The sequence below is a fragment of the Salmo salar genome, chromosome 21, assembly GCF_965601325.2.
Source record: "Salmo salar chromosome 21, fSalSal1, whole genome shotgun sequence".
Lineage (NCBI taxonomy): Eukaryota > Metazoa > Chordata > Actinopteri > Salmoniformes > Salmonidae > Salmo > Salmo salar.
In genome coordinates this window covers 34,137,954-34,161,452 of record NC_138311.1, presented here as the reverse complement: position 1 = coordinate 34,161,452, position 23,499 = coordinate 34,137,954, and the positions used below count along the sequence as shown (strand labels likewise).

At 42.5% G+C, this 23,499-nt stretch overlaps 1 protein-coding gene and 1 long non-coding RNA gene across 2 annotated transcripts; both read right to left on the bottom strand.

Moving 5' to 3' along the window:
• Positions 1-177: 177 nt before the first annotated feature.
• LOC106582224 (uncharacterized) lies at positions 178-5,516 on the bottom strand. The gene is made up of 3 exons (XR_001323253.3): positions 5,284-5,516; positions 4,964-5,083; positions 178-4,354 (listed from the first exon to the last, which is right to left on the bottom strand). It is a non-coding gene; the product is annotated as an uncharacterized LOC106582224 (long non-coding RNA).
• A 2,090-nt stretch (positions 5,517-7,606) lies between these two features.
• LOC106582204 (5-hydroxytryptamine receptor 1F) lies at positions 7,607-10,230 on the bottom strand. The gene is made up of 2 exons (XM_014165045.3): positions 9,654-10,230; positions 7,607-8,909 (listed from the first exon to the last, which is right to left on the bottom strand). Exons 1-2 carry the CDS (start codon positions 9,920-9,922, stop codon positions 8,039-8,041), a joined length of 1,140 nt encoding a protein of 379 aa, XP_014020520.1. The 5' UTR covers positions 9,923-10,230; the 3' UTR covers positions 7,607-8,038.
• Positions 10,231-23,499: the final 13,269 nt, after the last annotated feature.

Genomic DNA, 23,499 nt, shown 5'->3' with positions numbered 1-23,499 from the left:
ACACATGTTAGGTTCTAAGTTCAGAGTAAATAACTCACGGATACTAGAAAAGCTTAACCAAGTTTAATTCTTCCCAAAGGGTCGACACAGCTGTATTCAGACAAAAAAAACATTTCTCACCATCACAAGTATACAGTTGAAGTCGGAGGTTTGCATACACCTTAGCCAAATACATTTAAACTCAGTTTTTCACAATTCCTGTCATTTAATCCGAGTAAAAATTCTCTGTCTTAAGTCAGTAAGGATCACCACTTTATTTTAAGAATGTGAAATGTCAGAATAGTAGAGAGAATGATTTATTTCAGATTTTATTTCTTTCATCACATTCCCAGTGGGTCAGAAGTTTACATACACTCAATTAGTATTTGGTAGCATTGCCTTTAAATTGTTTAACTTGGGTCAACATTTTGGGTAGCCTTCCACAAGCTTCCCACAATAACCTGGGTGAATTTTGGCCCATTCCTCCTGACAGAGCTGGTGTAACTGAGTCAGGTTTGTAGGCCTCCTTGCTCACACACGCTTTTTCTGTTCTGCCCACACATTTTCTACAGGATTAAGGTCAGGGCTTTGTGATGGCCACTCCAGTACCTTGACTTTGTTGTCCTTAAGCCATTTTGCACAACTTTGGAAGTATGCTTGAGGTCATTGTCCACTTGGAAGACCCATTTGCGACCAAGCTTAAACTTCCTGACTGATTTCTTGAGATGTTGCTTCAATATATCCGCATCATTTTCCTCCCTCATGATGCCATCTATTTTGTGAAGTGCACCAGTCCCTCCTGCATCAAAGCACCCCCACAACATGATGCTGCCACCCCCATGCTTCATGGTTGGGATGGTGTTCTTCGGCTTGCAAGCCTCCCCCTTTTTCCTCCAAACATAACGATGGTCATTATGGCCAAACAGTTCTATTTTTGTTTCATCAGACCAGAGGACATTTCTCCAAAAAGTACGATCTTTGTCCCCATGTGCAGTTGCAAACTGTAGTCTGGCTTTTTTATGGTGGTTTTGGAGCAGTGGCTTCTTCCTTGCCGAGTGGCCTTTCAGGTTATGTCGATATAGGACTCGTTTTACTGTGAATATAGATACTTTTTTACCTGTTTCCTCCAGCATCTTCACAAGGTCCTTTGCTGTTGTTCTGGGATTGATTTGCACTTTTCGCACCAAAGTACGTTGATCTCTAGGAGACAGAACGTGTCTCCTTCCTGAGCGGTATGACGGCTGCGTGGTCCCATGGGGTTTATACTTGCGTACTATTGTTTGTACAGGTGAACGTGGTACCTTCAGACGTTTGGAAATTGCTCCCAAGGATGAACCAGACTTGTGGAGGTCTACAATTTGTGTCTGATTTCTTTAGATTTCCCCATGATGTCAAGCAAAGAGGCACTGAGTTTGAAGGTAGGCCTTGAAATACGTCCACAGGTACACCTCCAATTGACTCAAATTATGTCAATTAGCCTATCAGAAGCTTCTAAAGCCATGACATCATTTTCTGGAATTTTCCAAGCAATTTAAAGGCACAGTCAACTTAGTGTATGTAAACTTCTGACCCACTGGAATTGTGATACAGTGAAATATAAGTGAAATAATCTGTCTATAAACAATTGTTGGAACAATTACCTGTGTCATGCACAATGTAGATGTCCTAACCAACTTGCCAAAACAATAGTTTGTTAACAAAAAATGTGTGGAGTGGTTGAAAAACGAGTTTTAATGACTCCAACCTAAGTGTATGTAGACTTCCTACTTCAACTGTATATACACTCCACTTTAGACACCCCTCCTTCTCTCCAATCCTTACAGCTTATGGTTTGACAGGAAGAGGGTAACAGGATAAAATAACCATTATTTCTCCCTTCAGGGGATCTGACCTAACCTCCTGACCTCAACCCCTCCTTCGCCTAATCCACAGATGATACGAGAGGACATCTATCGCACTCCCGTGACTCTCTCCCGTCCACCCAGCACATTCCCCAGCCACTCTGTCTTTATATAGATCTCACTCCTTTATATACTATGCGTCTGATCTAAAATGTCTTTAATATCTCAATGTTCAACGTTTAGCCTGAATCCAACACACATTTGAGATCAGTTAACAGCTCCGTTTAAAGCCTACTGGAGGTGACACTCTGAATGTGGCCCTGACAAACTGCTAGTCTAGACTCATATCTCTGCCCTTCACGTCTCTCTCTCTCGCTCTCTCTCCCTCCCTCCCTCTCTCTCTCCCACTCGTGTTGGTCTCATGTTTCATGAGCTGAAATAAACAATCCCAGAAATGTTCCATACGCATAAAAAGCTTATTTCTCTAAAATGTTGTGTACAAAGTGTTTACTTCCCTCTTACTGAGCATTTCCATCCACATGACAGGTGTGGCATATCAAGAAGCTGATTAAACAGCATGATCATTACACAGGTGCACCTTGTGCTGGGGACAATAAAAGGCCACTCTAAAATGTGCAGTTTTGTCACATAGCACAATGCCACAGATGCCTCAAGTTTTGATGAAGCGTGCAATTGGCATGCTGACTGCAGGAATGTCTACCAGAGCTGTTGCCAGAGAATGTAATGTTAATTTCAATACCGTAAGCCACCTCCAAAATCGTTTTAGAGAATTTGTCCGTATGTCCAACCAGCCTCCCAACCGCAGACCATGTGTAACCACACCAGCCCAGGACCTCCACATCTGGCTTCATCACATGCGGGATCGTCTGAGACCAGCCACCCGGACAGCTGATGAAACTGTGGGTTTTAACAACCAAAGAATTGCTGCACAAATTGTCAGAAACCGTCTCAGGGAAACTCATCTGCACGTTCGTCGTCCTCACCATGGTCTTGACCTGACTGCAGTTTTGGTGTCGTAATCGATTTCAGTGGGCAAATGCTCACCTTCGATGGCCACTGGCACACTGGAGAGGTGTTCGCGTCACGGATGAATCCTTGTTTCAACTGTACCGGGCAGATGGCATCGTGTGGGCGAGTGGTTTGCTGATGTTAACGTTGTGAACAGAGAGCCTCATGGTGGCAGTGGGGTTATGGTATGGGCAGGATAAGCCACGGACAACAAAGACAATTGCATTTTACCGCGACGAGATCCTGAGGCCCATTGTTGTGCCATTCATCTGCCGCAATCAACTCATGTTCCAACATAATAATGCACGGTCCCATGTTGCAAGTATCTGTACACAATTCCTGGAAGCAGAATAATGTCCCAGTTCTTCCATGGTCTGCATAATCACCAGACATGTCACCCATTGATGTTTGGGATGCTCTGGATTGATGTGTACGGCAGCGTGTTCCAGTTCCCGCCAATATCCAGAAACTTTGCACAGCCATTGAAGAGGAGTGGGACTACATTCCACAATTGAATGATTTCCTTACATGAATTGTAACGCAGTAAAATCTTTGAAATTGTTGCATGTTGCGTTTATATTTTGGTTCAGCGTATGTTTAGTGGACGTATAGTGACCCAGTAGGGGAAATAGATCTAACGATGCACTTAGCGGATCTAGGAGTGGTCTGAGCAGTTGGTAAATAACAAGAGCTGTCAAGTGCAACTTCAGAAACAAAGGATGAACTTAGCCTTAAGATGCTTTTGGGAAACTGGGCCACGGTTACGGAGAAGACATGTTTATGAGGCCTGTGTCACTGATGCTCTCCAGACACACAGCACTGTGCAGTCTGTGACTGGCTTGGCCAGGGGGGTGGGGGACTGGGCTGCAGGGTTACACCAGGGTACACCAGAAACCCCCTGACCCAAAGCCTGCCTGTCTCTCTCTCTCTGGTCCAAACCAATTTAGGGGTCTGGGTTTCCAGAAAACTTTGTAAGCAAATGTGGCGAGAGATTTTTTGGCTCTGATGCAGACAGTTTTTTTATTCGTTCAGAAATGTTTCTATAGTCAGTTAAAAGCTTTTAGGCCAGATACCGTTGTCTGACATGGTAACATCATTTCGAAGAAATATTCTTCCAATATGAACAAACCAATTTCATGTCAATTCAGACATAGAACTGAGCCAACCTGGCAGAGAGCTTGCACTGTGGGGTTTAGGTCTGGGTTGCTGCTATAAACTTGCTTACCAATGTATTTTTGAAAAGCATGATACAAATAAAAAGTGATTGGTTGGTTGATTGATTAATGGAAACCTGCACGGCTCCCCATAGAGAGCACAGTACTACAGTATGAGTTATATAGTCACACAAAAAACTGTATATTATAAACCTGTATTCATTCCCAAAAGAAAACCACAACACGGTGGGAGGGTCCTGGTCTTCAGGGGGCCGCTGGGGTCCTGCTGCTGGGTCGGAGCCCTGGATACCTCTTCACCAGACGCCGCAGAGTGGACGACAGAGCCACGGGCTGCATACACAGAAGCACACAAAGTCACAAATACAAATGCACCCACACACACAGTCAGTGGGAGACCGGCGTTGTAATTAAATCCACAGAGATTATGTTTCTGGCCTGTTCCTGGTTCAAACTCAACATGTTGCAGTAATACTACACCATGTGATTCCAGTTTAAACATCAAGCATGTCAAATAGCTGTCCTGACACTGCCTGACAAACACACACAGACACACGCACAGACACACACGTTTCAGTTCTGCGTTGCGTTGGATCCGGGATGGCATCTATGCTGGTTGTTGACTCACTGGGCTGGGCATGTTTTCATTGAGAACCAGACAGAGATGCTGGGGCCCATTCTATCCAGCAGGGTCTGAGCCTCTGTCAGTGAGATGTCTGTTCCCCAGCCACACACACAGCCTGTTCTAATGTACCCCACACTAATAAACCACATACTGGCAAGGCCAGCACAGGACACAGTCCAACACAAAGGATTTAATAAAATAATGTTGAAACTCAACTGGACGTTAAATCAAAGGCTTTATCACAGCTGGGAGGAGAATATGATCTTATGTTGTTTGTGGTGTTGTGTTGTGTTGTATTGTGTAGTGTTGTGTATTACCTGTGTGCTGTTGTCTCTCTCTCTCAGGCTCCAGTATATAAACTTGATCAGGGACAGGGTGACAGAGGGGTCTGATGATGCAGAGACCTGCTGCAGCTGCTCTACCAACGGAGGCAACACCTAGAGACAGGACAACACAATATCAACAAAACAATACAAACAACAAAACAATACAAACAACAAAACAATACAAACCTCAAAACAATACAAACCTCAAAACAGAGGATCAACACAAAGCCTGGGACATCATAACAGCATAAACACATGGCTAAACAACCAAAAACAACTGCCAACACCCCGGCCTAGTCCAGTCCTCCCACCTTAGAGCACCCGTCGAGAGAGACAGCTGGAGACGTGTGCTGCTGGGCTGTCCAGCGGTCTCTTGCTACTGGAGAAAATGCCTGTCCGTCTAGAACTCAGTCCAATAGCAATGCCAGCAGCCTGAGAGGGGCAGGGCTTACACTGCCATGCAGAATGAGACAACCAGAAACACTCATTGTCATCATCATCATCATCATCATCATTATGTATGGTTGGGGCAGTGGTATCCAAAATCGGGGCCGTGACCCTGCAGAGGGGAGACAAATTGTTTTCATTATGCTTTTTTTGGGACGGGGAACAAAAATGTTAGAGTACAGACTTAGGCCTATGGGACAATTTACAAACGTTTTTGAGAAAGATGTTTTTTCTTTTCATTTGATAAGAGATGAAAATGCTATGAATCGAAGGTTATTTGTTGATGTAAAAATCGAAATGTACACATTTTAAGGCGTATGGGCCAATTTACAAATGTTTTTGAGAAAGATAATTTCAATCATTTGTTTTCATTTCATGTTGATAAGGAGATGAAAATGCAACAAATTTAAGGTTATTTGTTGATGTAAAAATCTAAATATACAGATTTTAAGGTTGTGTTATTAGATTTGGGATGGGGTTGCAAAAACATTTTGGGGAAAGTCTGGGGTCCCTGCTGAAAAAGTTTGAATACCACTGTGTGGTTCTGACTATACTCACACACTGCACTTCAAGTGTGTGTGTGTGTGTGTGTGTGTGTGTGTACCTCCTCATGCTCTAGCGGTCTGTTTTCTGTCCTGGAGCTGGACCGACAACTGTTGCTAGCTCAAACGCTATGCCTGTAGTTGTTCGTAAATGTGCAGCATCTCCTGGTAGTACTTTCCCATCACTGAGGGGCAGGAGGAAGAGAGGACAGGGGATGACAGCTGCTGCCTCACCTCTCTCCCCCCTGGGTTGGTGACAGTCTGGAACAGCTCCGTTGTAACCTATCATCTTCCTAGTGGTGGTTCGTCTAGACCTGGGGGACTTCACCACTCTCTGCTGCTCAACATGTTAGTGTCTTCCACTGTAGAGACCTAGCGATCATATGCCAATAGTTAGCTTCATAGTTAGCTATAGCATGTTCAGTCACTGCATGTACGTGCAAAACCTAGTAGTATGTTCATATAACTAGATAGCTAGCTCGCTAGTTGCGCTTGTTCCCTTGGTAACGAGTGATCCTGCTAGCTAAATAATACAGCTAAGCAGGCAAACTAACCCGTTTCCTCTCCAGATATTTTATTTTCAGCCTCTAAATAGTAACGTCCACATGGCTCTCTGACGATTCGTTGCTCATCTTGAGGTTTCACACAGATGGATGGTTGTTCAACAAACTCCAAAACAAAATCACAGTCAACTTGTTAGTTTGAATTCTGTGCAGTTTTGATCAACCGGAATTGAAAATCTTCTTTCGTCCTGAGGAGGGCGCCATTACAGAACCATTCTGAGACTGTGCCTGTGCTGTCTGTGGGACGGTCACTGCTGTTGTAGCCTTCTGTGTTCAGTGCTGGGATGTATCTATCAACCTGTTCAACATGCTGTCGATTTATCAACTCACATGCATAGGCTACATTCAGATACTGTTAAGACCAGCTATCCCTTGCCTCAGAATGATGTAAAATTGTAATATTAGTTCCCCACACAGATGGTATTTAGCAGGTTAAAGGTGAGATATGATTCATACTGTATGAATCATAGAATACCTCATCTCTACCCTGCTATACTGTAGATACCATCTGGGTGTGGAGGTAGGAATCACAGTTTGATGGAATTGTACCTTCAGAGAGGAGGCACGTTCAATAAAACCATGCCATCCCCTCTTTCTAGTGTCATTGTATCACGTTCTCATTTTAAAACTATATCATTTTGTTATGAATTTAAAAAACAAATCTCCCTACATTTGCGTCACAAAAAATGCCATGTGGTCCTACAGTAAAGAAAATATGTGCTATTCTAAGTGTATGAGTGGGAGTAAAATAACGAGTTTTCCAGCACTTCCTGTGCACACTCATTATCCTGCTGTGCTTAGGAGTGTTCTGGAACAGAGCTCGCTGTGCTACGGGTGGAAAACTCTCTTACCTCCCTAATCAGCTATACAGCTATAGAGGTCTCTGTATTAAAGACCACAGAATATAAAGTACCCATGCCGCATATAAGATCAAAGTTGAACTGTATAAGTGGAATATGTACTGTAGTTTATTAACAACACTGACTATCATAATATCTTTAATCACTACTTTGGTAGGTTAAACAAAAACAATGGCCATAACAAATATTGTTTTGATATGTTTTATTTCAGAGCAGACTAGCTTGGGGAGGTTGATAGTTCTAGAACAGACAGAAACACCATAGTAAGCTTTTCTGAGTTGTATTCTGTTTCAGTCTGTTCATTTAAACATTGTCCTTTCAATGTCATGAAACACCATTCCGGCCACGTCAATAACCCATACAAACAAGAAGATGATGATTGCAGGGCTCTCCATAAATAGACTCTTATGGATCTGAGGTCCTCCTAACTTCCCTCCAGACCTCAGCAATGTGCCAGTCCCATTAGACTGACCTGGCTGGAGTGTCTCATAGTCTTGACATAGTCTTAAAGGCCATTTCCTCCGGTTAATAATTTAAAGTCTCTTGTCGATAGTCTCTGATCTCAGGCAATCAGATGCCATCCCGGGCCCAACACAACTGAACGCCGTGCACGTGTTTTTGTGTGTGTGTGCATGTGTGTCCTCTCCATCCGTGTCAGAGGCGATGCCTACACCTGACCAATCTCTGGAAGGCCTTCTTAAAGTCCTCATTGAAGATGGTGTAGATGAGAGGGTTGATGAGGGAGTTGAGGTACCCCAGCCAGGTGAGGAAGTCAGCCAGCTCCATGGAGGTGCTGCAGGAGCCACACGTGTTGACGATCACCTCCTTCAGGAAGAAAGGCAGCCAGCAGACCACGAAGGCCCCCAGTATCAGTCCTAACGTAGATGCAGCACGTCGCTCCCTGGTCCCTGAGATACGCTGCCGTCTCAACGAACACTCACGCTCCCGCCTCGACTCGCTGTGGGGACTCTTTACGGTAATGCGCACACGGTCTCCCTCTGTGGTGGGGTCTGAGTAGGACTTCTCCTGGAGGTTCAGGGTGTCGGGGCCCCCATCAGGGGGGCAGGAGGGGAGGGTGGTTCCGTTGACCATGGAGGAGTGTCGGCTGGCCCTGCTGGCCCCCCTGCTGGCCCCCCTGCGGAGGTACAGAGTCTGAGCTGCTCTGTAGATCTTGTAGTATAGGATGAGGATGAGGAGCAGGGGGATATAGAAGGCTCCCAGGGTGGAGTAGAGGGTAAAGGCGATGTGGTGGTGAGTTATCAGACACTGGTCCTCTTCTGGCTCCCCACCATGGTTCCTCCACAGGAGAGGGGGAAGGGATATGAGGATGGACAGAAACCATACCACGCCAACAGTGATCCCAGCTCGGAGGCCAGTGCGTTTGCGTGAATACTCCACGGCGTCAGTGATGGCCCGGTAGCGGTCTAGAGCGATGGCTGCCAGGTGGAGGATGGAACAGGTGCAGCAGGTGATGTCAACACTCAGCCACATGTAACACACGGCCTCTCCCATCTGCCAGCTCTCCCTGAGGATTCAGACAGAATAATGAGAGTGATTATGTTTGTTACTGAACTTCATTATTAAGTACTTTATTATTATGCTCACAAACTGTACACTGAGTGAACAAAACATTAAGAACACCTGCTCTTTCCATGACAGACTGGCCAGTTGAATCCAGGTAAAAGCTATGATCCCTTATTGATGTAATTTGTTAAATCCACTTCAATCAGTGTAGATGAAGGGGAAGAGACAGGTTACAGAAGGATTTTTAAGCCTTGAGATAATTGAGACATGTATTGTGTATGTGTGCCATTCAGAGGGTGAATGATCAAGACAAAAGAAGTAAGTACCTTTGAACGGGGGTATGGTAGCAGGTGCCAGGCGCACAGTTTGTGTCAAGAACTGCAACTCTGCTGGGTTTTTCACGCTCAGCAGTTTCCCATGTGTATCAAGAATGGTCCACCACCCAAAGAACATCCAGCCAACTTGACACAACTGTGGGAAGCATTGGAGCCAACATGGGCCAGCATCCCTGTGGAACGCTTTCAACACCTTATAGTGTCCATGCTCCAACGAATTGAGTGAGTTCTGAGGGCAAATGGGGGGTTGCAACTCAATATTAGGAAGGTGCTCTTAATGTTTTGTACACTCATTGTATACTTTGATAAAATAAGTATTTTAAACATAAATGGGCATCTGAAATGCTGTAAGACACTTTATACTGCAAGACAAATCAATCAATTGTGCAGTAATGAATCTATGTAATGACCTCTGTATGTAGAGGATGCTGAAGGGCATGACCAAGATGGCCACCAACAGGTCTGTCACTGCCAGAGAGCAGATCAGGTAGTTGGCCGGGTGATGCAACTTCCTGGTTACGATGATGGCTGTGATCACCAGGGAGTTGATGGCTGTTGTCATGACAGCGAGCAGGGACAGGGTGAAGGTGAGGAGGATCTTACTTGGGGGGATTATAGAAACCTCTTCACTCCCATCGCCCAGGGAGAAGATCCCCTCTGTACAGTTAGAGAAGTCCATGCTAGAGGGGAGGGGAGGGGAGGAGGATAAGGGTTTACACCAAGGCTAGGTGTATATAGATGAACGGTGCTTAAGAGTTCAAAACGTACTCACACTCAAACCATGAAGATAAGGACTTCAGAAAGACCAGACAGATGATGAATGAACCTTAATCCTCCATAGCTGTAAAAGCTGTGTGTACCTCTGTAAAGTGTGTTCATTGGTGTGTGACATTCAGCAGTAACCCTTGTATCAGTAGCTTCTGATCAGCAGGCTCTCTGGTCTCAACAATGATGTTACACACACACACACACACACCTGGAGAGAGAGAGACAAGAGAAAGAATCAACAATGAGAGTCCAGCCGCTGATTTCATAACCCCCACCCCCGAACCAACCACACACATACTCACCCTTGATGCAATCATTGATCAAAGCCATGACCCTCATCACATGCACGCACACGTGCAAACACACACGCGCATACACACGGTGCAATCACTGATCAAAGAGAGTACAATGTGTGTGTGTGTTTTGTGTATGTGTGCGCATTTGTCTGTCTGTGTGTGTGTGTGTGGATACTTGTCCCTGAAGACAGTATTTCTGTACTCTAGCTACAACTTCTTTAGAGTTTATCAATCAAGAAGTGAAACTAAGTGCCTTTAACAGCTTTCATAAGACATTGAAAGCACTCATCATGCTGATTTCCTTGTATTTCTACAGTTAGCTGTGAGAAGCCTGTTTCAAGGTGGACCAGTTGTCATAGCAACTATGACTTTATTTTTGTGAAGGATGGATTTGAAGAAACGCACAACTCAAGTTAGATAAACTCTCAGACATCATTAAATGCACACATACGCATGCACGAACACACACACCTAGACACACACCTACACACACAGCTGCATCACACATCAAAAACATTGCCTAGCTAAACATTGTCTCTTTCTCTCTCTACTTCATTCTCTCTCTCTCCCTCTCTCTCTACCTCTTTCTCTCTCTCTCTACCTCTCTCTCTCCCTCTACCTCACCTGCTGTCTCGACCACTGAATTTTGGGCTGTGAAAACCCAACTGATATTTACTCCTGAGGTGCTGACATGTTGCTCCCTCTACAACAACTGTGATGATTATTTGACACTGCTGGTCATCTATGAACATTTGAACATCTGAAGAAGGATTTGGCATTAATGGCCATGCACTCTTATAATCTCCACCCGGCACAGCCAGAAGAGGACTGGCCACCTTTCACAGCCTGGTTCCTCTTTAGGTTTCTTCCTAGGTTCCTGCCTTTCTAGAGAGTTTTTCCTAGTCACTGTGCTTCTACATCTGCATTGCTTGCTGTTTGGGGTTTTAGGTTGGGTTCTCTATAAGCACTCTGTGACATCTGCTGATGTACAAAATACAGTTGATTGATTGATTGATCTCTCCCAAACCTCTCTCCTGTCTATCAGCATATCACCTGTCTGTGAGTCTGTTCCTCCATAGTTTACTCAATATAGAACACTAACGTCAAGGAACAGTATGTACTGTACTGTAGTAATGCACTGTATTTAAGTATGTAGTGTTTCTTACCAGAGTGTTTCATTTAAAACCAACAGCTTCAGTGTGTTTGTGTGTGGGTGTTGATTGAAATGATAGGGACTGATACCTGATGCTGTGTAATTGGAATGCACCCATTTAAACGTCAATCTGTGGATCGAAGAGCTAGGACTGTGAGAGTAACGTGTCCCCCTGGAGATGCAAAGCTTAGCATGACTTATTTATCAAGCTGGAGGTAGAATCAGGGATTTCAACAGACCTGTTTCAGTTGAACTGGGATTTAAACAGCCCTGTTTCAGTTGAACTGGGATTTCAAAAGACCTGTTTCAGCCAAGGCTTGGAGTATGCAATAATGCATCAATCTTTAAAAAATGTCCCTCCCTCCCTCCGTCCCTCTGTCTACCTATCTGGGGATGTAATCTCCTTCTATAAAGTACTCTAGAGACAGAGCAGAGCAGACAGGACACCCAGCAGCAGTCTACTGGGGTGATACTGGGTGACACAAATATGGCATTTGATTATTCTTACTTCGATTGTCAAACACACACACACACACACTACATGACAAGCAGTAATTACTCTGTGTTGATTTGAGTATAATCAGAGGAATGAACTAATTTAGGATGGAGTGTATGTGTACAGTATGCGTGTGTGTGTGTGTGTGTATGTGTACAGTATGCGTGTGTGTGTGTGTGTGTGTGTGTGTGTGTGTGTGTGTGTGTGTGTGTGTGTGTGTGTGTGTGTGTGTGTGTGTGTGTGTGTGTGTGTGTGTATGTGTGTGTCATGCATACTTCCCCCTCTCAGCAGGATCACATCCTGCTAATTATTCACCTCACTGTATGATTGTGTAATGAGGCACCATGTATAAGAGGGCTGTATCAGGGTGAGAGACAGGGCCCTTTTTAAGGTTAGGGGGCTCTATTAGGATGAGAGTCAGGGCCTGTGGTGTATAATAAGGAGTCCCGAAGCAGTACTTGCAGATTAAAATAAAATCAGGTTTTATTCCCTATTCGGTCGAGAGCTTCAAGTTCCTTTGTTCCCAAATCACTAAGGACTTAAAATGGTCCACACACACGCGAAGTCGTGAAGAAGGCACAACATCGCCTCTTCCCCCTCAGGAGGTTGAAAAAGTTTGGTATGAGCCCTCAAATCCTCAAAAAGATCTACTGCTGCACCATTGAGAGCATCTTGACTGGATGCATCACTGCTAGGTATGGCAACAGCACCACCCTTTACCACTTGACACTACAGAGGGTGGTGCGGACAGCCCAGTACATCATTGGGGCCCAGCTCCCTGCCGTCACAAGTGATGTGAAAGGAAGGGCCGGAAAATCGTTAAAGACTCCAGCCACCCAAGCCATAGACTGTTCCCTCTGCATCCGCACGGCAAGCACGGCAAGTCTGACACCAACAGGCTCCTGAACAGTTTCTATCCCCAAGCCAAATGACTGCTAAATATCTAACAAAAATGGCTACATGGACTGAGTTGACCATTGTATTTATTTAAAATGTTGAACTGTCTCTATGCACACTCACAGGACTCTACACACTCACTGACACTCCAAGACACACATAACATCCACACACATTTATACTGACTCTACACACACGCATACACACTTATGTATAATCTTCCTTTACACTGCTGCCCCTCTGTTTTATCTTACTTTCTTATGTTCTTCTCATTTCTTATTTTAATTTCTTGTGTGTTTTTGTACTACCTTATGTAATTGTTAGTACTACATTGATATTGATTACTGCATTGTTGGATTTAGAGTTTGCAAGAAAAGTATTTGACTGTACTTGTGTAAGTGACATTACCTTGAAAACGTGGAACTATTGGTGGAGAGAGAGCCCATTTGCAGAGAGTGGCGCTCTCCACTACTGTGGTGCTGAACTCTGTGAGTGATTTCTTCAGGACGTTGAGGGCGCTCTCTGTGGTCCTGAAAATAGATTTTTTGGAATAGGCACATTATCTGGCTTACGGGTTAACATGATATTCTTCATGTAGTTACAACAGGGCCTGTCTAAGGTGGCTGTATTAGGGTGAGAGTCAGGGCCTGTCGAACAGTTGAGTGACTGTTTTAGTGCAGAATGACTCTGTTTCCTTCTCTGGAGACACAGCCTGTCCCACAGTGATGAATACAGCCATGGTAATAAAACATCGTAGCTCAACATACAGTACTGTAGCAATGAAGGTGTGTCCATACTGTCCCTGTCAGAGGACACTTCTCTCAAGGACTTGGCAAACGACCAGGGAAGAAAAAGGAGAAAAAGTTTCATATATATTTCCCTCTCAGCAGAATATACATAGGTCTGATGGAAAGATATACTATGCTCTGGTACTATCTCTCTCTCTCTCCTAAGGGTTAAGTGAGAGACACCACCATGTCTGTTCTATAACCACCGTCTGGCCCAGTGATTGATGTAAAGTATTGAGGTATTTCCTTCTGAAGCTGTGGATATTAAGAAAGAGACTTTAGAGCAGACGGCTAATTGCTGGTGTTCTGAAGGGAACCTCAGAGAGGCAGAAGATGGACCCTGTGATCTGTGTTAAGGGAATAAGACCCTGGGAGAGATCAGTGTTCACACCGCGTTGTTTCTGCCACAGGACCCTGGGAGTCATTTAGACTGAAACACATTAATAGTGAGACCATAGAGGTATCGTTGGGCCGGCTGGGTGCGTTTCACTAAAAACTCAACAGTAGATCCCAAGACAATGATATGTTGCTAAAACATTTCAATTTGACTGCAAGATCTTCCTCCAGCAGTCTTTATTTGTTTGAGTATGTAACCTGTCATGGTATTTTCTGTTCTCTCTTATTCACCTGACAGAAGACTCCCTTGACTGTTTCATCCTGCTTCCAGACTAATCATCAGTGTTTGTAAATAAGACGTCTGATGTCTGTCTGTGATAACTGGAACAGAGGGGGTTTGTACATAATACCATTACCCACTGGGCACGGATGGCAGTTCAATTTCTAGTTTGATTTACATTTGGTTGAGTTGTCAACTAACGTGAATTCGTCATGAAATCAACAAAAAAATGTACCATGTCATTGGATTTAGGTTAAACATTGGTTTCCCACGTTGATTCAAAGTCATCACAGATTTTTTGGATTGAAATGGCATGGAAACAATGTTGATTCAACCAGTTTTTCCCCAGTGGGTAGTTGCAGGATCAAAGCTACACACAAATGAGGCAGGAAACAGTCTCTCTCTCTCTCTCTCTCTCTCTCTCCTCTGTCTGACAGACAACAGGGTTTGACTGAGACAATGTGACTTTTAAAAACTCAATATCCTCACTGCCTCTAGGTTTGAGGATCACTCATCTGTACCCTTTACTATTAAAACCTAACTGCTAATGTCTGGATTTATGATGGATGAATGGCCCAAGGTCTGTCTCAGATCCCCCTCCCTCCTGCTTCCTCCTCCTCCTCAGTAATAACAGAAGAGACTACAGATTAACGGTTCTCTTCACCAGAGACAGGGAAGAGATTAATAATAATATCCTCTACAGGATCGGTGTCCCCCCCGCGGGACGGTTGAGCTAACGTATGCTAATGTGATTAGCATGAGGTTGTAAGAACATTTCTGAGAACATAGACATATCTGATATGGGCAGAAAGCTTAAATTCTTGTTAATCTAACTGCACTGTCCAATTTACAGTAGCTATTACAGTGAAATAATACCATGATATTGTTTGAGGAGAGTGCACAGTTATGAACTTGAAAATGTATTAATAAACAAATTAGGCACATTTGGGCTGTCTTGATACAACATTTTGAACAGAAATGCAATGGTTCATTGAATCAGTCTAAAACTTTGCACATACACTGCGTGGCCAAAATCTAGTTTGAGAAATATACCACAACATTCTTGCTCTGCTTTAGTGACCTGTTTGAAAGATTTTCATGGTTGTGCTTTTTCTTTTCTAGTGGCCAAAATCTAAATTGCGCCTAACCTGGAATATTACATTTTGGCCTTTCTCTTACATTTCAAAGATGGAACAAAAAAACAAAAACGCATGTTTTTTTCTTTGTATTATCTTTTACCAGATCTAATGTGTTATATTCTCCTACATTAATTTCACATTTCCACAAACTTCAAAGTGTTTCCTTTCAAATGGTATCAATAATATGCATATCCTTGCTTCAGGTACTGAGCTACAGGCAGTTAGATTTGGGTACATCATTTTAGGCGAAAATAGAAAAAAAGGGTCCGATCCTTATTTAAACTCTTAAAGTATGTCTACTCCCCAACCTATCTATTATAGTTTTGTGTTTTTATATTCGTTTTTATTTCTATTAGATTTTACATTTTTGTTAGGAATTCAGTTTAGTTTCAATTCGTTTTCAGACCTGATTTACTAGTTGTTGTTTTTTGTTTGAGTTATATAAACCATTTCTATTTCGTTTTTAAATGATTTAGTTTCAGTTTTAGTTTGAGTGTTAGGGACAGAAAGTAGCAGATTTATTTCCTGTTAACTACTGTAGTGATAGCTAATAATAGGGATGCACAAACTAGCCCTATTTGAAACATCACCATCTCCTGGCAGCATTTACCTGCCAGATTCAGAAGCTTGAAAACCCTATAAAAAAAAAACTTGAAAACCCCATTAGATTTTTTTCCCAAATAAAAACTCAAACATATAATTAATTATAGTTTTCATTTTAATTCGTTTTGGAATAAAATATATATATATATATATATATACTTATATACTGAAACTATATTTGACAGGTTTGTTAGTTATTTTATTTCAGTTTACGAAATTGTTTTTCCATGCTTCGTTCTAGTTTCAGTTTTCGTTTACTATAATAACCTTGTTTGGTAGAAGTTGCCCCAAGACCGACCCGACCCTCTAATGGTCCATCCGGGTAAGGGGGATTTTGTGCCCTACCCACTCTCCTTAGGGAATCATCATCACATTGTATAGGCCCTACATGTAAGATCCTGGCTGGCAAAGATGTCTGTTGAAGTTGCAATTTAGCTGACCAGCATAATCAATAGCAACTAGTCTGTCTACTACTGCTCTGAACGCTTGCTCTCATTAGAGAATGGGTCGAATAAATCATTAAATTAGAGACAAAGGCCAGGGGATGAAGAAGAAGAGGACAAAATATGAAGGGAAAGGGGAAGAGGGAAAACGGGGATGAGATAAAAGGGACAGTGAAGCTTCTCCTCTCCCTGCTAGTCAACTATAGTGACCATCTTATTAACAGACTGACAGGAAATCTACATAAATCATTATGGATTGGAAAAGATGCAGCAGCCTATCTTCATTAAATACACAATATATAGGGCAACGAGACAAGACAAGGGAAATCATTATTATTCAAACACTATAAAAAAAGGAGTAATTTCAATTAAACAAATGCTGTGGAAGGAAATGGGTCCAGCTGCAAACCATTCATTATGGTTCCAAGAAATAAAATCTACTTATTTGTTTGTTGCAAAATTGTTCACACCTGCAATTATTTCTAATCTACAATAGTATAAAAACAGACAGTGAATAAAACGTAGCATCTCCTCACCTGTGTTCTCAACCGCGATAAAGCTGTCGGTTAATCTGATGATCTGTTGAATAGTCACATCCTTCCGCTCATCTCCCGGTGTTTTGGTCCATGGCCACGGTTTGAGGGTTTGACCGGGGCAAATGAGGTGAGGAGGAGCTCAATTCCAACTAGCCACGCGAATACCCTCTTCTGTTACCGACTTCCATCCGAAATCCGACCCGTCCAAACAAGAATGCGCAATTGGGAGCGCGCACCTACAGTTAATCTAGTGCTGGTGCACTAGCGCTCAGGGAATGGATCTGTAGGTATCTGCGCGAAAAGGTGCCACAGGCTGTGCTTGTGCATGCAGGTCACCCGTGATACAAATCAGTACACTCTAAAAAATGCTGGGTCAATATATAGTACATTTCCAGTACTGGGCTATTTTGAAACAGCGCTGTTGGGTTATATGAATGATCAAACACATTAAGGTTACTTGATTTACCAAAAAATGTGGTTATTTTGACCAGTGGCGGTCAGTGCCGTTTAAGATGAGCGAGGTCAATATATATATTTTTACGAGCATGGCCTTATTTCTATTACAGCATATTGGATGACTGTCATTCATATTTCATTCACCCAGCTCAATGTAACATCAATACGTTTAGGCTACTACGTGATACTCAAATTTTCCCTTTACCCATCATGAGGTTGCTACTACCTAGTCTATGAATGAAAGTTTACAATGTGGGTGAACAGGTGAAGATACATTTTAGTAATGAAGGTAACAGACTATGACAAATTCAATACCGCCTTGCACACTCCTGCCTGCATCTAGCTGATCTAGGGTGTAATCATTAGTCCAACAGTTGCAAACGAGAGTTTCTATTGGACAAATTCAGGTATGTTTAGGCCTGTTTCATTCCGTTTGCTTCCGTTCAATAAACGTTTTTCAACAGAATTGGCAGAATGAATACACCCCTGATCACAGGCAAACAGTTCACTTTTGTAACAGCCAGATAAAAAAGCATGATCCCTTTGATCGTTGTATTCCTTTTCGCATCTACGCGCTCTCCTCTCACCTTTTCCCTTCGCTTGTGGACATCAGTGCACAACACAACAGCTTTCTGTGACCAGGCAAAAAAAAACTTTACACGCCAAACCTTCATATGATAACCGCTACACACAGCCTATGTTGTCACCATATTAACATCATAGTCAACAGAGGTACTAGAACTAACATGTTAGTAAATCCACTACAATCACGCAGTACAGTGTATAGTCAGTAGCAAGAAGTTTAGCAGTTACACCGGCGGGTCCCAGTGGCAATAAATGAATAAAACCAAAAGCTTACCTTGACTTGGAAGAGTTCCAGTGTTGGATAGCCATAGCCAGCTAGCTAACATTGCATCCCTCTCTGTTTGAGTAGTCTAAACTAGCTGGCTGCATTTGCTAGTTAAGTAGTCTAGGTGAAAGTAAAAAACAAAAATTAAATCTCTCTCTCTCTTGGTTCTCCTTCATTTTTTAAGAAATTAATTTGTTCAAAACTATTCAACTATTATCTTTTGCTCTCTTTGAGTCAATTACTCACCATATTTTATGCACCGCAGTGCTAGCCAGCTATAGCTTATGCTTTCAGTACTAGCTTAATTTTCTGATCCTTTGATTGGGTGGAAAACATGTCAGTTCATGCTGCAAGTGCTCTGATAGGTTGGAGGACGTCCTGTGGAAGTGGTCATAATTACTTTGTAAGTCTATGGAAGGGTGTGAGAACCACGCGCTTCCTAGGTTTTGTATTGAAGTCAATGTACCCAGAGGACAGACACTAGCTGTCCCCTGGCTACACCAGGGTGCTACCCTACAGAACGCTGTTGAGGCTACTGTAGACCATCATTGCAAAACAGTGTATTTTAATCAATTATTTGGTGACGTGAATATATCTAGTAGTTTTATCTAAACACAATAACTTTTTTTAGTGTTTCACTATTTTTATGAAATTCACTGAGGAGGATGGTCCTCCCCTTCCTTCTCTGAGGAACCTCCACTGATTTTACATTTTAGTCATTTAGCAGACGCTCTTTACCAGAGCGACTTACAGTAGTGAATGCATCCATTTCATCTCATTTCATGCATTTTTTTTTTTTGTACTGGCCCCCCGTGGGAATGGAACCCACAACCCTGGCTTTGCACACACCATGCTGGCGTTGCAAACACCATGCTCCATGTTCCATGCTCTACCAACTGAGCCACAGGGAAGGCCATTTTGACCCAGCTTGCTTGTAACTTTTTTTGCTGGGTTATTGTTATTCATGTATTTTTGACCCAGCAGTTAACGTTATTTCTTACTTTATGTTTGGGTTATTTTTTCCCCCATTCTCGCTATTACAGAATCCGTTCATTTTCTAACGTTACAAATATGTCTAACAATATCAATCAATGTTACAATGTTACTACAGTTGATGAAATTCTTAAAATTACATATGGCCAATTATGACCAATTGTAGATAAAATACCAAATGTTTATTTTCATATATTAATTTCAGCTACAAAATGAAGTAATGCAAAAGAAACACATAAGCAATACACAAATAAACACAAACATTACAAACACAATCCATCATTTGAAAATCACAGCAGCCCTATCAATTAAAGCTGAGGAAATGGGCTGAAGAAAAGGAACCACTTTACCCTCTACACCCTCAACCCCTACCAGGTATCAATTTTCAATAGGAATTTGTGTAAAACAACAAGGTAACATAATGTCTTTTGCTCCAGAGCCTGCCCATTCATGATGGTGAATGCTCCAGAGAGTCAGAACTAAGGTTTCGGGTCTCTTGTTCTTTTGGTCACCTGGTAGAGATATTCAGCCATATTGCTTCCAGCCTGGGGATTAGAGAATATGACTATAAAATGTTGAACAATAATCAAGACACTCATCACACTCAAGCCCGCGCTCACAAGCACACACACACAAATTGTGGCCTTTCCTAATACTCAGCGCAAACTATACTCATATACAGTCTATTGCTGTGTGCAGGACGATAATCTGCATTGAGTTGAGTCCAGCCACTTTGTGTGCAGTTTACAGCAGCGGTGGGAAGAGTACTGAAATAGCCTACTCAAGTAGAAGTACTGTTTTTCAATTACATTTTACCCCAGTAGATGTAAAATGATTGACTTTGAAAAAAGGTACTTGGAAAAGCTACTCAATTATAGTAACGAGAGTATTTGTATTTATTTACTTCCCACCTCTGGTTTACAGTATTACATATGAAATAGTATTCAATATTCCACATGTATACTTACGCTACATTATGACTTTCGGGCCTCATCAATGCTTGGGTGGGCAGTCTACTTTCCAACTCATTACACTGGTGGTGGGAAAAACCCTCTCAGGATCATGTCGTTTTTAGTACCTGGGGGACAAAGACATTGCTTTTAGGGGACAGACAAAATGGATAAACCTGGATGAACATTTGAGAAACAACTTTCATTTCAATATGTAGCTACCTGCATTCGGTATATTGGTGGTGGGAGAAGCACTCTCAGGACCATGCACCCTCTAGTATTCTTTCAATGGGGGACAAAGACATAACATACATTTTTATTTTTAACCTTTATTTAACTAGGCAAATCAGTTAAGAACAAATTCTTATTTACAATGACGGCCTACCCCGGCCAAACCCTAACCCAGACAACGCTGGACCAATTGTGCACCTATGGGACTCCCAATCACTGCCGGTTGTGATACAGCCTGGAATCGAACCAGGGTCTGTAGTGACGCCTCTAGCACTGGGATGCAGTGCCTTACATGCTGACCACACCACTCACGTTGCAATAAAAATGCAAACATAGATGTTATTCAATTATTACACCCACACTGCTCGAGTGCGCCAACGAGCATCTGCGTTGCCAAGTGCTAAAATAGAAGTCAGTTCTATTTGTGACCCTGAACAAGTCCTGCCTCTCCCATCTCCTCATTGGTTTATAGAAGCAGATACCCACGTGCCATCTCCTCATTGGTTATACCCACGTGGGTGATTGAAATATGAACTGAGTTCGGTCGGTCGTCGTGGTAACTATAAAAGTTAGATGCTAATCACCATATAAAGACCAAAGAAGAAAAAGCCTGGAAGGAGGAGAGATGGCTAGAAACAATTCAGTCGACCGTTTTATGTGTGGATTAATTGTCGGAGTAGAGGACCTTGTGCATTTCAGGTAAAATAACAACTCAACGTTTATATCCCAGGACAAATTAGCTAGCAACAGCAAGCTAGCTAAATAGGACAACTTAGCTAGTAACTGCAAGCTAGCTAGCTAAATTGCCATAAATGTTTAATGTTTTTCGACCTGTCCCCAAATTAATATAATTGGTTCAGAGTTTGTTTTGATATTTCAACTTGACTGTCGTGATCGCGTTTGGTGTGAGGGGCCAAAATCAATTTGCGCATGATGGCGCGCGGCCGGTTTGTGTACGGTGTTAGGCCACATTAACACAATTTAAGTAGAAAGTCAAAATGGATAGTTTAAAGTGGAACTGACAGCATTTTAGCAACATGAAATCTTATAAAAAATCTGTTCATATACAAACCCCAGGAAGAATATGATACTTTTTATTTGTTATTGTAGTTTGGTCAGGATGTGGCAGGGGGTGTTTGTTTTATGTGGTTCGGGGTTTGTTGGGATATGTACTTATGTAAGAGGGGTGTTTGTTTTATGTGTTCCGGGGTTTTTGGTCTATGTTCTTGTTAGTTTATTTCTATGTTAGTTCTAGTCTTTCTATGTCTATGTTAATTAATGGGGTTGACCTTCAGTTGGAAGCAGCTGCTCCTCGTTGCTTCTAATTGAAGGTCTTTTTTAAGAGGGGTGTTTTTGTAATGGGATTTGTGGGTAGTTGTCTCCTGTTTAGTGTCTGAGCACCTGATAGGACTGTTAGTGTTGTTAGTTTGTTTTGTATACGTGATTTGTTTGTTTTTCCTTCTTCACATTAAAAAGAAGATGAGTATACACGTTCCCGCTGCGTTTTGGTCTGATCCTTATGACAACCGTTACACTGATAATATTTTTTGGACTACCAAGAAATGTATTGGTGAATTATATTAATCATATATTGAACTGCATCCATCTATTCTGCCAACGCCTCGTCATGGAATGTTGAGTCAAATATAACCTCTTTTTAAAACCTCTTATGAAGTTGGTTTTGTAGCATAAACTGGGAATTTATTATTTTTTACTGATATGATTGTCTGTTTCATATCTGCAAAGTAGTTAAAATGCGGTCAGTTCCACTTTAAAATTGGATGAACAATTGAGACACTACTTTCATTTCAATATAACGTTAAAGTAACGGTCTGCATCCAGACTAGCTCACTAACTCAGAAACAATTAGGCTATAAAAACATACAGTGACTGAACCACAATAAAAGCATGCGTTATAAGCTTGCCAACTAGCTATGGACTTGTTTACGTGCTGCTGTGCGGGTTGTTGCTAACGGTACTTTGCGACCTGCCAACTTTACGTTTTTTTCTTTCTAAATTTACTTTCAAAAATTTTAATAACCGTGTTATTTTACATTTTTTCCCCTTCCCCTCACCCCTCACCTTGGAAAATTCAACCGGTTCTCCCCATTAAGCAATGAGTCGGAGTCAGAGGCCGAGCCTTCTCAGGTCTCTCCTCCACCCGTTATGGGGTCTGAGCCGCCAAAGCCTCCCACCATTAGCTCTGACAAATTGAAAATGGGAGTCATTGGCGACTCCATTACCCGCAGTATTAGATTTAAAAACAATCATCCAGCGATCATACACTGTTTACCACGGGGCAGGGCTACCGACGTTAAGGCTAATCTGAAGATGGTGCTGGCTAAAGCTAAAACTGGCGAGTGTAGAGAGTATAGGGAAATTGTTATCCACGTCAGAACCAACGATGTTCGGATGAAACAGTCAGAGGTCACCAAGCACAACATAGCTTCAGCGTGTAAATCAGCTAGAAAGATGTGTCGGCATCGCGAGTAATTGTCTCTGGCCCCCTTCCAGTTAGGGGGAGTGATGCACTCTACAGCAGTCTCACAACTGAATCGCTGGCTGAAAACTGTTTTCTGCCCCTCCCAAAAGATAGAATTTGTAGATAATTGGCCCTCTTTCTGGGACTCACTCACAAACAGGACCAAACCTGGCCTGCTGAGGAGTGACGGACTCCATCCTAGCTGGAGGGGTGCTCTCATTTTATCTATGAACATAGACAGGGCTCTAACTCCTCAAGCTCCACAATGAAATAGGGTGCAGGCAGGTGTTAGCCAGCCTGCCAGCTTAGTGGAGTCTGCCACTAGCACAGTCAGTGTAGTCAGCTCAGCTATCGCCAATGAGACCGTGTCTGTGCCTCGATCTAGGTTGGGCAAAACTAAACATGGGGATGTTCGCCTTAATAATCTCACCGCAATAAAGACCTACATTCCTGTCATTATTGAAAGAGATTGTGATATCTCACATCTCAAAATAGGGCTACTTAATGTTAGATCCCTCACTTTTTTTAATATAATGTAGAATAATCTGTATACATACAA

Excerpts from the sequence above, each read along its gene's own strand:
- LOC106582204 (XM_014165045.3), bottom strand. The coding sequence starts at position 9,922 with ATGGACTTCTCTAACTGTACAGAGGGGATCTTCTCCCTGGGCGATGGG. Across the intron at positions 8,910-9,653 it reads AGCATCCTCTACATACAGAG|GGAGAGCTGGCAGATGGGAG; the intron begins GTCATTACATAG and ends CTGAATCCTCAG.